Consider the following 10,851-nt stretch of genomic DNA (forward strand, 5'->3'; position numbering starts at 1 on the left):
AACGTAGCTGTCGCAGCATGTCGCAGCATGTCGTAGCATATCGTAGCATATCGTATCATGTCGTAGCATAGTTATCGCAGCATGTCGTAGCATATCGTAGCATATCGTAGCATAACGCAGCATAACGCAGCATAATGTACCATAATGTAGCGTGTACATTCATTCTCTGACTGTTTACTCGAAACCATCTAGACCATGTGAAGGGCCCAGACAAGCTCCTGAGGCGTCGATCATCCTTCCCCGCGCTAGCCCTACCCCCCTGTCGAGAAAAACGCGCCCCACGTCATGACGGTCACGGCTCTTCCAAAACGCGCCTCTGGTGGCCATTCGACAATCACACTGCTCCCACCACATTCCCCTGCTTCTCTATTCTTACCGCCACGCACACCATGGCCCCTCTGCACGAAAGCTACGAGCTGCGCGTCACCGCCGGCGCAACTTACGACCGCACAAAGCACCAGATCGTGCCCGTCAACACGGAGAAAGCCGTGCACATCTCCTCGGACCTGATCGACGCACATCTGCACATGCGGATCAAAGACTACCGGGGTGTGTCTCGCACTTGCGCCCACCACGGTACAAAACTAACATCCCAGGCCTCCCCAAAGACTCGCCATCAACATCGCCCTACTTCGCAACCCCCCCGCACACATACGACCGCTACTCTATTTCCTTCACCTTTGTGCCCAAGCGCGATATCCGCGGGGACAAGCTGGTGTTTGGGAATGACTTTGAGCATCCGATTCGCGACCGCCTGCCGCCGCTGTTCGACAAGGCGTTTGGGATTGTCAAGTGGTGGATTGATCCCGGGCTGGAGGGGGATGTGTATGGGGATGAGCCGTACTTGTATGGCGCGCTGCTGTCGAGCATGAATGTGTTGAGTATTGGGGGAAAGACTGACGACGCAAAGAACGACGACGCAAAGAAAGACGACGCAAAGAAAGACGACGCAAAGAAAGACGACGCAAAGAAAGACGACGCAAAGAAAGACGACGCAAAGAACGACAAAGACGAAAAGACGGTTGAAAAGGAGGAGAAGAGCGACGCGGTCGTGTACACCGAAGGCGCATCCGGCAGCGGCACCGCACTGCGCGCCTCGCACAACATCCCCGCGACATCTGCAGCGCGACAAAAGTTCTTCCTCACCGAGTCCAACAGATCGAGCTTCACATTCGAAGCAGGCCGCGAGTACTCGTGCGATTTCTTCAACCCGTACTTGGACTTCAACGAGTTCGCGCTGAAGATCGGCTACGGACTACCCAACATCAGCATCATCGGGCACTGGGACGGGCAGCCTCTGCGGTACGTCTGCATCACTCCCCCCATCGTCTCCGTTATTAATATTTTCATCTCTTTTTCTTTATCGGCTGACCACATCACTAACCAGCCCGCACTCGCTCAGATACACGCTCAAGGACCGCGAGTCGGACACGGAGCTGCTCGTCGTCGTTATCCAGCTTTGTCCCACCGCGCAGGCGGTCAAGGACGGCGCCAAGAGCGCCGAGGAAGAATTCCAGGAGCTGCACGGCCGGCCGCTGCCGAAGCCTGAGGAGGGAAAGACGGGGGAGGGGAAGAAGCAGCAGGAGACGGGCAATGACGATCTGGACTAGAAGCGCTGGAGCGGGAGTGCGTGGATAGAGAGGCTGGAGTGGGAGTGCCTGGATAGAGAGGCTGGAGGAATACTGAATGCACGTGTCACTACTGCATCTACTCTAGTCTACATTGTGCTACACTGCGTTCATGTTTTTACCAGACACCTGCTCACCACATCACAGGCGCTTGCAGATATCCTCGACAATCTCGTTCGTCTTGGCGGTGCCGCCGAGGTCGGGCGAGAGCAAGCGGCCCTCCTCCAGACAAGCATCGACAGCAGCATAGATAGCAGCGGCCGCCTTCTCCTCGCCCTGGAACTCGAGCATCAGCGCCGTGGAGCGGATGGTGGCGATGGGGTTAGCGATGCCCTGGCCCTCAATGTCAGGCGCGGACCCGTGGCACGGCTCGCCGATGACAAAGTCGCGGCCGACGTTGGCGGACGGCACGAGGCCCAGCGAGCCGACCAGCGCGGCCGCGCCGTCGGACAAGATGTCGCCGTACAGGTTCGGCGCCACGATGACGTCGTAGTCCTGCGGCTGGCGGAACAGCTTGTACACCATCGAGTCGACAATCTGCTCCTCGACGTCGACGAGCTGATACTTGGGCTCGGCCAGCGCGCGGCGCGCCGTCTCGCGGAACAGCCCGTCCGTCTGCGAGAGCACGTTGGACTTGTGCGTGATGGTGACGAGGGGGCGGTCGTGTATCGAGGCGTTCCCCGCGTCGCGCACGCGCTGGCGGCGCAGCGCAATGTCGCCGGCCATGGCCGCGATATTGTACGACGCCGTCTCCGAGATGCGCTTGATGGCCTCGGCGATCTTGCTGCCGTCGGGCGCCGCGTACGTCTTCTCCTCCTTGACGTACAGATCCTCCGTGTTCTCGCGCACGATGACGAGGTCGACGGGGTTGCGCGCGGAGGCGACCGACTTGACGGGCCGCACGTTGGCGTACAGCTGCAGACGCTTGCGCAGCGCGACAATGGGCGACGAGTAGCCCTTTGTTGCGACCGTGGGGGACGATACGGCGCCGAACAGCGCGCCGTCGCAGTCTGACTTCAGCGCCGCCACCGTGTCCTCGGGCAGCGCGACGCCCTGCTTCTGGAACGTCGCCCACCCGGCCTCGTGGTGCGAGAAGCTGAACTTGAGCCCGAGCGACGACGGGAGCGCCTCGAGGATGCGGCGGCCCGCGGGGATAACCTCGCGGCCAATGCCGTCGCCGGGAATAAGGCCTGCACGTCAATTAGCCTCCACGTGTCCATGCTGTCTTTTGAGAGCGTGTCTACCGATTCTCAGCGTGCGGGCGGCCATGGTGGAGCGTGGTGGTGATGCTGGGCGGTGAGGCTCTCCCGAAGTTTTGAGTGCTTTCGCCGAGACCGGAGCTTGGACGGCAAACACAACTCCACGACGCTCCTCAGCCACAGCGCTCCTCAGCCACAGCGCTCGTCAGCCACAACGCTCGTCAGCCACAACACTCCCCCGCCACTACACTGCCCCGCCACAACACTGCCCCGCCACACCACTCCTCAGCCACGAACGCTCGACTCCACCTCCACCTCCGCCATGGATGACTTGCTGGAATAAAGGCCTGCAGTCTGGTGGCCTTGAGTCAAGCCTGACTCCCGCTACTTGCCAAGTCGAGATCAATCCGGACTCCCGCTGCCTTCAAGTCACCTGCAACGGCTGAGAGGAGAAGCAGATCACGTGTTGTTGGCGGTGGTCTGGTGCTGCTTCCTCATGTTGTTGAGCACCTCTTACCTCAGCTGCATCACAAACACGTCATCAAAACAGACCCCGCAGCGAGCCAGACACAAGCATAACAGGACAACAGAACAACACAATACACTCGTTATATACATTTGCCCTTGATGCCGCAACATCACCACTCGCTGATGGAACCGCATCAACAACGCCGTCGAATGCTTCTACCGGTAATACCGCCGCCGCAGACAGGCGCACTCGTCCTTCTTGATGATTCCCGCGTTGGTCATGTCTGAGCCTTGCACATGGTGTCATGTGTTGTTTTTCGCAGTTCGCCGTTCGCTGTTCACGCTCTGGGCAGCTGAAGTCAGTACGAGGGTGTGGCTGAACCGCTTCAGCGTACACCTGCAATACTCGTCAAAGGTTAGAAAAGATAAAATGATAAAACGATAAAATGCATCCCATGGTCTCTCCAACTCCCAAATCACATCCTACTCTCCTCCTCGTTCACCAACCCGCAGCATGATCTTTGCGACCTTTGCCCTCTTCGGCCTCATCGCCACCTCAAGCGCGATCGGCCCCATCGCAAAGTTCAGACCCAATACTCCCCCAGCTCGTCCGCAGACGCAGCCCAAGCTGCCAAACCCCAATAGCAACAAGCTCCCGTCCCCTGCAAAGCCCGCACCGGGGCAAGAGCAAGTCCAAGCGAACAATGTCGGTGGCCTGGACAAGAGGCTCAAGGAAGCGCAGGACATCATCAACCTGAGCGATATCGGCGAGGACATCGAGGAGGCCATACTGGGAACCGCGCAGTCGACGACGGTGAAGTGTGAGCAAACATTCGTGGCGATGAGCCCCGTGCCGCTGCTGATATAGCCAGCACCATCCACACTGACAATCGACGCAACCGACTTTGCGCCCTGCAAAAGCTACGCCTCGATACTCGCCTCGTGCGCCTCGGCCACGACAAGCTTCTACGCCCTCGAATACGACGAGCAGGCTTCGTGCGCATGCTACCAGGCTAGCACCAAGACCGCAGCATGCCAGGCCGTGCCAACGCTGGACACGAGCTACGACGACTACGAATCCGAGTGCCACGCCTTCTTCGCCATCAGCGGGTACGACGGCATTGCTGAAGCCATGGACGACGCGATCCAACTCCCTGGCCCGGGCTTGTGTGGTTGGGCAACGACTGCGTACTCGATGCCGACGACGCTGCCGGAGCGGACTGTGAGATGCGCGGCTGCTACGCCGACGCCGACTGCGTCTGTGACTAAGCTGGAGACTGACCAAGGAAATGGAGCAGCGCGGTTGCTGACAAGTTTTGACCGGGGAGTGCTTGTGAGTTCAACGTGAAATGCTGTCAAGGTCGAGGGCGCTGCTGACATGTGGTAGATGGTATTCGGCGTCGCCGCGGTGGTGGTTTCGTGGATGGTGGTGGTGTAGCTGGATCTGCTCTGGTACATAGTTGGAGATGGGCATTACGCAACTGAATACTCAGCGACGTCGGAACCCAGATGAGTCCTCTCCGAGCAGATATCTGCAAGTGTTCATGGAGACGAATCGGCTCTGCGTGGTGAGACCTGCGCGTCGTGAAGCTCTAGACAAAGTCGACTGCGGCCGAGCGTTGCACGACCCACGTTCTCCGCCACCATGCCAGACTGTTTCCCCTAAAGATGTATGCAAGCTTACTAGATGTCATCTTGCTCCAGCCAGCCAAAAAGCACATTCTGTGCATTTCTTAGGTACCGCATCATCGAACGTGCCCGTCGCACTTCTCGTCTCCTTACTGGTGCGAGTATCGACCATAGTCTCGCGCATCTCGGCCCCGACCCGTAACGCTGATACCTGCGACGATAGACAGTGCATTGGACACTAAATGCTCTCCGGTCACCCCACGGGATAAAGGTGGGAATTTTGCCGTGCATCGACAGAGCAACTGACGATCTCTGCAAGCAAGGCATGTTTGATATGGTAGTGCAGTGGAACAAGCGCGCCTCGCCGACAGAAGACGCAGTGCCGAATGATTGTGCTTGTCGTTCGAGTCCAACGGGGGACATGCAATGCTTTGCTCGCCAAACAGGCCTCGGAAATCCCTCTGGGTGCGTGTCACTGCAATTCCCGAGTGGGAGCCTATTGCCAGTACGTGTAATGGGCTGCAGAGCGAGGCGCTGTAAAACGACCCGGACTCCAACGAGCTGCCGTGGTGACAACATTGAATTGGATTCGTAGTCATTTCTGATCGGCGCAAAGATGATTGTCGCGGACGCTTCGGAGACGCCAGACGTGGCGTGGTGTTTCGATGCTTCATTCCATGTGACCCGGGTCCCTCACGCCTGAGGCTCCAACGGTCTACAGCGTACAGAAATCACGAAGAGAGGATCCACAACCAAGTCTCAGCTCGACACCTGCCGACAGGCCTTAAATCCTCGCTCTTCACCTTGGCCACGGCTCCAGCGACCAACTTACCTTTCTTGTAAACCGACGCTCAACAGACCGGCGCGCGTAAAAGCACTCGCGGCAACGAGGGTCCGAACATCGTCCGTAAAAGTCCGATTCACATAATGTCGCAGCAGATATCATGCCTATTTACCAGCCAATTCAGGGGTGCAAATGTATGTACATTTTGCCTCTATTTTGGCTGCAACACATAATCAGGTCAGGCCTCCGCATCTCAACCTCCATCAGGCAAGGCATCACCTTTCGACGGTGAAACAAGACGTGGCTACCAGCGAAGCGCTTCCAGCGCCGACAGGAAAAAAGATGGATTCGCGTGTTCGATGGGCGTGCGGACAGATTTCGTTTGGAGCGGGAGGTGCATTGCTGGCGAGACGGCTCGGTGGGACAAGTGTGGCTTCGGCTGGACGTGATGGAGCGTCGCGAGCGGGTCGGGTGAGGGTGGTGTGTGTTGTGGATCCCCAGTCAACAAGAGAGGAGCGCAGGGTCTTTGATGAGGAGACAGGGACGTGGTATATATGCAGCAGCTACCGCTTAATAGACATCATGTGTAGACGTCTGCGCTGCAAGAGTATCTCGCGTTAGAAACCATGTAGTTGTCAGCACGGGCGTGAAGAGATTATATACCTAGGGACCCTTCTGCCGAACATTTGAAACCCTCGATTTTTGGCCCGCAGATGGTACTGCCTGTGCTACGCAACTCCAATCCGCACCGCAATCGTACAAGAAGCTCAAGAACCAAGATGGAAAAAAAAAGGAACAAGGCAACAGCGCAGCTCAGCGCTTCCTCTTCTTAGGCTTCTCCTCCTCGTCGTCCAGCGCGCCCTCCTTATCCTTCCGCGCGGCCTTCTTCTCGAGCACGTCCCAGTCCTCGCCCTCTGAGAAGTCGTCCTCGGAGCCCTCGTCGCTCATCTCCTCGGATGCGTTCTCGTCAAAGTCGCTCTCCTCGGACGACTCGTCCGAGATGGCGAGTTCCGACTCGGACACCTCGAACGCAGACTCCTCTTCCTCCTCATCGCCATCCTCGTCGTCCGACTCGGTGGATAGGAACGACCACCCGCCGTCGGCGAAGAATTGGTGCGGGTCCGACGTGACCGTCTTCATGATGGTGGCCCAATTCAGGTTGAGCGGACCCTCGCTGAAGGGTATGTCGACCGAGTCCAGCCAGTCCTTGACCGGGTCGAGCGACTCGACGGGGATGGTGTTGATGTGGACGGGCGGGCGGTTGTAGTCTTTGAAGACGACGACCATGTCGAAGTTCCGCAGACCAAACTGCACGCGTTCGAGGTGGACAATCTCAATCTCAGAGAGTGTCAGACACGTGAACGGAGGCTCCGTGAGCTGCACCAAGCAGTCTGTCGTGGGCTGGATTAGGACCGAGGATCGAGCAGGCACACCGTTGAAGCCGAGCTCGCGGTACGGAATGTCGACACTGACGTTCTCGTTGCGTGCCGCGTCTGCAATCTTCTCCGCAAAGTTCTTGAACTCCTTGTCGAGCGCTGCTCTTCGCCTGCGCTCTTCTTGTTCCTGCTCAAACTCCTCTTCGTCGCCGAACTTGTGCCGGCGCTTGCGGTTGCCTGTGTCGTCGAACTGCATCTCTGTAGCTTCACGAACGAACTGCACGTCTTTTGTCTTCTTCTTGCCCAGCATGATGGGGTTCTTGAGGTGGACGTGAATGATGACAATCAGCTCGTGTTGCGATGGCTGGAAGAACAGGTGCTTCATGTTGCTGAAAAGGACGTCGATCCTCGCGCTGCCACCGCCGTGGACGTATCGCAGACCGTTCTGATGGATTTCGATGCTTCCAGGGATGCGCTTGCCGTCGAGTGCGGGCCGAATGAATATCAGGTCGAGTGAGAATGGCTTGCGAGTCTTCATGAGGATGAGCTTGTCTTGCTCCACAACGTCCTCCAGCTGCTTCTTCTCCTGGTCCCGTCGCACGACCTCCTTCTTCAGCTCAGTGATGTCCTTGGTGATCTGGTCGATGCGGTCAATATCGTGGGAGCGGAACGTCAAGCTGCGAATGAAGTGAGCGTTGGGATCCTCGAAAGGCTGATCGTCTTTTCGGCCCACACCCTGGCCGGGTGAGAGGAAATTAATCCGAAGTGATGTGACGTCCTGTTCGGGCGTGTGCGAGGCGTTCTTGATGGTGTGGATGTGGAAGGGAACCGGACGACCCATGATGGGCAGAATGACCGTCTGCGCCTTCTTGTCCACGACAATCTCCAGGTTTGCAACGTTGTTGGGAAGCTGGTTGTCGCGCTTGTACGATTCGAAGCGCTTGAACTTCTTCTCCTCGGTGCCATTGAGAGACTTGGCGCCTTCGCTGTACTGTTCCAAGCCCTCCTGCTGCTTCTTCTGGTGCAGCTCGCGCTGATGCTGCCGCCTCTGCTCCTCCTTCTCCGCGTCCTGATTCGTTGTTCGCTCGTGTCGTGTGCGGGTCTTGGTGATGTTGGTCTGTGCGATGGCCGGCCTGCTCTCTTTCTTGACCTTCGGCTTGGCCTCTTCTTCCTCGTCATCGAAGAAGAACGAGACGGCGTCCAGGTCGGATGTGGTGTCCTTTGTGAAGACGGAGGCATCTCCCTGGCCAACACGGATCGTGTCGACCAGAACCAGTGAGTACGTCTTGCTCTTCCTGTCCTGGGGCTTGCTGTTCTCCAAATCCTGCAGGCCAGTCTGAACGACAATGGTCATGCCGTCCTTTAGAACGCGCACGTTCTTGCCGCTCAGGAGCAGAGCATTGTCCTTGTTCTCGGTTCCAATGCCGTATCCAACGTTCTTGGGGAAGTGCTTCTCCCACTCTGGCTTCTTCGACTTCAGATGCGAGAGCGCCTTGTTGTAGATGTCCTTTGTGACTGCGCCGTCCTTGATCGACTTGATGACCAAGTCGTGGATGGCCAGAAGCAGCTTGTACGCCGTCTCCTGCTCTTTGTTAGGTCCAACCATGTAGGTACGGCCGACCATGGCGCCGTATGTCTGGTAGCGCAAGCCGAGGACGGAGATGATGACGCCGGGGTGCAGGTTGTTCTCGTCGGGCTCGGCCGCGAACTTGAGGTCGTAGGCGCCGCCGCTCTGGATGGTGGGCTGCAGGCACCAGTCGAGCTGCATGGCGTCGAAGGCCTTGGAGACCTTCTGCTTCTCGAAGAACTTGGCATCGTCGATCTTGTTCGCAACCTTGTCGGCGAGGGCTCGGTGGGTGATCTTCTTCTCTGAATCGAGGATGTCGGACATTTCCTCGACAAAGTAGTTGGTCATGAGGGCGCTCGACGCGCGGGCAGCGTCGCGGATGGTGCGCTGTGGACGTTAGCCGGGATGCAAGTTGTACATGGTGACTGCTGCCTACCAGCTCCCTCTCGTCCTTGATGGACAAGGCGGCCTGCGAGAGGATCGGCGCCAGATCGACCTGGTCCTCCTCCTTGATGCCAGCCTCGGCGAAGGCAGCCTTCCACTCGTCTGCGAACCCTCCGGTGGAATTGTCCTTCTTCAGGGCGGCGACCTTCTTGCCGGCGTTCTTGAGTGTCTCGATGCATGTCTGGAACTGCTTCTTGTTCTCCTCGGCGTCCTTTCCGCGCACAAGAATCTCAATGGGCACCTTGCCGCCCTTCAGCGGCTCCAAGTACGAGGCTGCGTGTGTTTGTCAGCACTTCAGTCAATCCTCTGCTGCCAGTTCACGACGCACCCTTCTTCTTGGTGGTGACAATCTGGAGGAGGTCGGGCGTGAGGATGAAGAGCGTTGCGGGGAACTCGTAGCCTAGCAGCCATAGCTGCGATTGCGCCGTCAGCTATGCTCGTAGAAGGAGCGATTGGTTGGTCTCACCTGCAACGCTGCAGGCTTGAGGTAGCTGCCTGGATCGCTCGCCTTGCCAACAACGGTGGCTATGGAGCTCGCGCCCTGGAAAACGGCATCACCAGCGCGCTTGTCGGCCTTCCACTTTGCGACAAAGCTGCCCAGGCGGTCGTGGAAGAGCTGCTTGTCGATGACGATGTCGTCGGCCATGGTTGCGAAAGGCGAGCACGGGGGCCTTTGGCGGGACGACGGTAGTTGAGGAGAAGTTTGGAGGGTGAGAGGGCGACGACGAACAAAGTTGACATGAACGTCGACGTGCGTAATGGATAAACGCGAGCGCGTTCCGCGCAGGCCTTGGCACGGGTCCAAGCTTCCCCACGCGAGGACCCACCCTGGACTTGGGTCGTCAATCCGCTGTCTGCGCTCGAAATGTCGATGGACACCCGAAGCCAGCACTGCCGAGCCCCTCATCGGCTCGCCCTCTTCGCAACAAGTCCCGTGAGCACCTCCAGGCCCCGACAGCGACACCGTCCCCGGTGACAGCTCCACGTGCATCCTTCACCTGTCGCCCGCCAAGCCTCAAGCAACCCACCAAAGCAGAGCCGCCCTCTTTCATCCAGCAAAGCAGAGCCGCCCTCTCTCACTTCCCTGCTACAGTGGCGAGCACAATCGGTTTTCCGGACTTGGGTCAGCTTTGATCTCACCGCACGGTCCATACGGCAGGGATCATTCCACACCCGTGCAAGTGGGTTGCAGGGGTGCTCGTGTAATGTATCTTATGTATGAAAACAGACAAGACTAGTCATTAACGAGGTGTAACCTTTCATTATAGTCTTATGGCATAGAAAAGGGGGTCTAAACAAATACTATGCGCGGATACACTTAGGATTTTGCGTGATTAGCTCCTTGCTACTGCAAGAGATAACACTTGAATTGTATCTCTATTAACGTGAACATCGCTTTAGTCAGGAAAGGCTTACAGCTTGTGGGTGAGCATAAGTGGAAGGGAAGTATGCATGCCACCTCTAGTTGCCCCGCTGCAAAACAAGATCAGCAGAGCCAGCCATTGCGGGGCTCCTGAGAGACGATGAAGGTAGTGCTTCGTCTGAGTTGGCAGCCAGGTCAGCATAGATGTCAGCCAGAGCTTTAACTGACACCAGCAATGCCGGATGATTAGCTCGCAGGACGCGAGTCTTGATCTTCACCACGGTCTCGAGCAAGTCTACAGCTTTGTGTATCTGACCACTTGCATGGTATGCTCGTGCGAGTGCGTGCTGCGACGCCAGTCGAGAGGGGTGCTCTGGCAACAGCGTCTTCTCT

General features: G+C 57.7%; 6 protein-coding genes across 6 annotated transcripts in view; 2 read left to right on the top strand and 4 right to left on the bottom strand.

Moving 5' to 3' along the window:
• Positions 1 to 389: 389 nt before the first annotated feature.
• On the top strand, positions 390 to 1,610 carry M421DRAFT_75651 (DUF1769-domain-containing protein; the record flags this gene model as incomplete). Its single annotated transcript, XM_033597150.1, has 4 exons — positions 390 to 549; positions 597 to 881; positions 960 to 1,302; positions 1,388 to 1,610. 4 exons carry the CDS (start codon positions 390 to 392, stop codon positions 1,608 to 1,610), a joined length of 1,011 nt encoding a protein of 336 aa, XP_033443602.1.
• Positions 1,402 to 2,935, bottom strand: M421DRAFT_425874 (Isocitrate/isopropylmalate dehydrogenase). Its single transcript, XM_033594216.1, has 2 exons — positions 2,873 to 2,935; positions 1,402 to 2,818 (listed from the first exon to the last, which is right to left on the bottom strand). Exons 1-2 carry the CDS (start codon positions 2,895 to 2,897, stop codon positions 1,770 to 1,772), a joined length of 1,074 nt encoding a protein of 357 aa, XP_033443603.1. The 5' UTR covers positions 2,898 to 2,935; the 3' UTR covers positions 1,402 to 1,769.
• An 828-nt stretch (positions 2,936 to 3,763) lies between these two features.
• On the top strand, positions 3,764 to 4,183 carry M421DRAFT_425876 (uncharacterized protein). The gene has a single exon (XM_033594217.1). It carries the CDS (start codon positions 3,810 to 3,812, stop codon positions 4,161 to 4,163), a length of 354 nt encoding a protein of 117 aa, XP_033443604.1. The 5' UTR covers positions 3,764 to 3,809; the 3' UTR covers positions 4,164 to 4,183.
• A 675-nt stretch (positions 4,184 to 4,858) lies between these two features.
• Positions 4,859 to 5,749, bottom strand: M421DRAFT_326464 (uncharacterized protein). The gene has a single exon (XM_033589339.1). The coding sequence runs from the start codon at positions 5,596 to 5,598 to the stop codon at positions 5,074 to 5,076; it is 525 nt and encodes a 174-aa protein (XP_033443605.1). The 5' UTR covers positions 5,599 to 5,749; the 3' UTR covers positions 4,859 to 5,073.
• A 772-nt stretch (positions 5,750 to 6,521) lies between these two features.
• Positions 6,522 to 9,741, bottom strand: M421DRAFT_75555 (SPT16-domain-containing protein; the record flags this gene model as incomplete). The annotated part of the gene is made up of 4 exons (XM_033597141.1): positions 6,522 to 9,038; positions 9,088 to 9,368; positions 9,424 to 9,508; positions 9,562 to 9,741. The coding sequence occupies 4 exons, from the start codon at positions 9,739 to 9,741 to the stop codon at positions 6,522 to 6,524; spliced, it is 3,063 nt and encodes a 1,020-aa protein (XP_033443606.1).
• A 675-nt stretch (positions 9,742 to 10,416) lies between these two features.
• Positions 10,417 to 10,851, bottom strand: part of M421DRAFT_326502 (purine and uridine phosphorylase) — a 3,132-nt gene continuing 2,697 nt past the window's right edge. The window contains exon 3 of the mRNA XM_033589340.1: positions 10,417 to 10,851. This exon is cut by the window's right edge and continues 4 nt beyond it. Within this exon, the coding sequence (XP_033443607.1) occupies positions 10,754 to 10,851 (98 nt within the window). The 3' untranslated portion in view covers positions 10,417 to 10,753.

This window comes from Didymella exigua (assembly GCF_010094145.1).
Source record: "Didymella exigua CBS 183.55 unplaced genomic scaffold M421scaffold_51, whole genome shotgun sequence".
NCBI lineage: Eukaryota > Fungi > Ascomycota > Dothideomycetes > Pleosporales > Didymellaceae > Didymella > Didymella exigua.

Excerpts from the sequence above, each read along its gene's own strand:
- M421DRAFT_425874 (XM_033594216.1), bottom strand. The coding sequence starts at position 2,897 with ATGGCCGCCCGCACGCTGAGAATCG. Across the intron at positions 2,819-2,872 it reads CGCCCGCACGCTGAGAATCG|GCCTTATTCCCGGCGACGGC; the intron begins GTAGACACGCTC and ends ATTGACGTGCAG.
- M421DRAFT_425876 (XM_033594217.1), top strand. The coding sequence starts at position 3,810 with ATGATCTTTGCGACCTTTGCCCTCTTCGGCCTCATCGCCACCTCAAGC.
- M421DRAFT_326464 (XM_033589339.1), bottom strand. The coding sequence starts at position 5,598 with ATGAAGCATCGAAACACCACGCCACGTCTGGCGTCTCCGAAGCGTCCG.